General features: G+C 38.8%; 1 protein-coding gene across 1 annotated transcript in view; it reads left to right on the top strand.

Moving 5' to 3' along the window:
• Nucleotides 1-296: 296 nt before the first annotated feature.
• LOC108968415 overlaps nucleotides 297-1,270 on the top strand; it is a 6,604-nt gene continuing 5,630 nt past the window's right edge. The window contains exon 1 of the mRNA XM_018932453.1: nucleotides 297-357. Coding sequence (XP_018787998.1) covers nucleotides 297-357 — 61 coding nt within the window. The remainder of the gene's footprint in view (nucleotides 358-1,270) is intronic.

Here is a 1,270-nt window from a genome sequence, read left to right as displayed (position 1 = left end):
CGCTGTCGACTTCTTAAAGGCACATTGTCAGCGTCAGTCTCGTCAATCACAACGTAAGCACAAATCCAACAGCAACACAAACTATATAGTACATCTATTAACTACTGAGTGAGGCTAGAAACTAAACGCTCTTCCCACAGTTGTCAGCTGTCACCGTTGGCAAACAGAGGAATCATAACCGTTAGCACGCCGGTCCGCTAACGCCTCTAGTCTATAAATTCATTTGGCTGCATTGTCTTAGCCACACACTACTCTGTTTCATTTCGTTTTTGGTCGTACGAAATTTCGCACAAAAAATGCCTGTGGGTGGGCGCACAGCCGGCAAATACGGATATTCCGACAGCAGTTACTACAGTGGTAAGTTCATAATTTTTCTCAGGGCCAACAACTCTTACACAAACTAAGCTTTCGGCTACATGTACTACTACCAATAGCATAGCGAACAGATTAATAAGAGAAAATGAGAACTCCCAGCGCCACCCACCCCGCCTTTGACCCTCCCACTTACATATGATACAGCATCGTTTCAATATAACACTCGTGTATACATAAATAAGTATGAATGTATATATGTACATACGTATAGAGTTGGTTCTTTGACACATTTCCTTGTCACCGAGAAGCAGCGGGGTACCAGCGTATCGAAACAGGAGTGTGAACATTAAACTCTGAGCAGCATCAAATAAAAGCAGAAAGTACAAACAAAACAAGTAAGGAAGAGCTAATTTCGGGTATGACCGATCAATTCATACCTCTTATCACTTGCAAGGATTAAAGCTGGGGAAATACCTTCCAGGTGTTAAATTATATTAAACAATTGTCGCACTATACCATGGGCATGAGAAAATATCACTATATATGAATATTCGTTGTTACCTATTTCAATTAGGTCCGGAGATAAGTGATGCAAATTGAACAATGACGTTTTATAGACGTGGCAGTGGTCCCATTACTCCCATCTATAAACTCGTCCTTACTTTTTTTTGCTAGAGAACATGTGTACTAAGTTTTATTCTCAAGTTTCATATCTCAATTTTTACGCAATTTACAATTTGCACGGACAGACGAAAAGACGGAGAGACGAACCGACAGTCACCCGGATCCTGATAATACATACATACATATATATCGGGTGATTTTTTAAGAGCTTGATAACTTTTTTAAAAAARAAAACGCATAAAATTTGCAAAATCTCATCGGTTCTTTATTTGAAACGTTAGATTGGTTCATGACATTTACTTTTTGAAGATAATTTCATTTAAATGTTGAC

This window comes from Bactrocera latifrons, unplaced genomic scaffold, assembly GCF_001853355.1.
Source record: "Bactrocera latifrons isolate USDA-ARS-PBARC rearing strain unplaced genomic scaffold, ASM185335v1 scaffold_215, whole genome shotgun sequence".
NCBI classification, from domain to species: Eukaryota; Metazoa; Arthropoda; class Insecta; order Diptera; family Tephritidae; genus Bactrocera; species Bactrocera latifrons.
The sequence above is the reverse complement of the archived record's forward strand: the minus strand, read 5'-3'. Positions and strand labels throughout refer to the sequence as shown.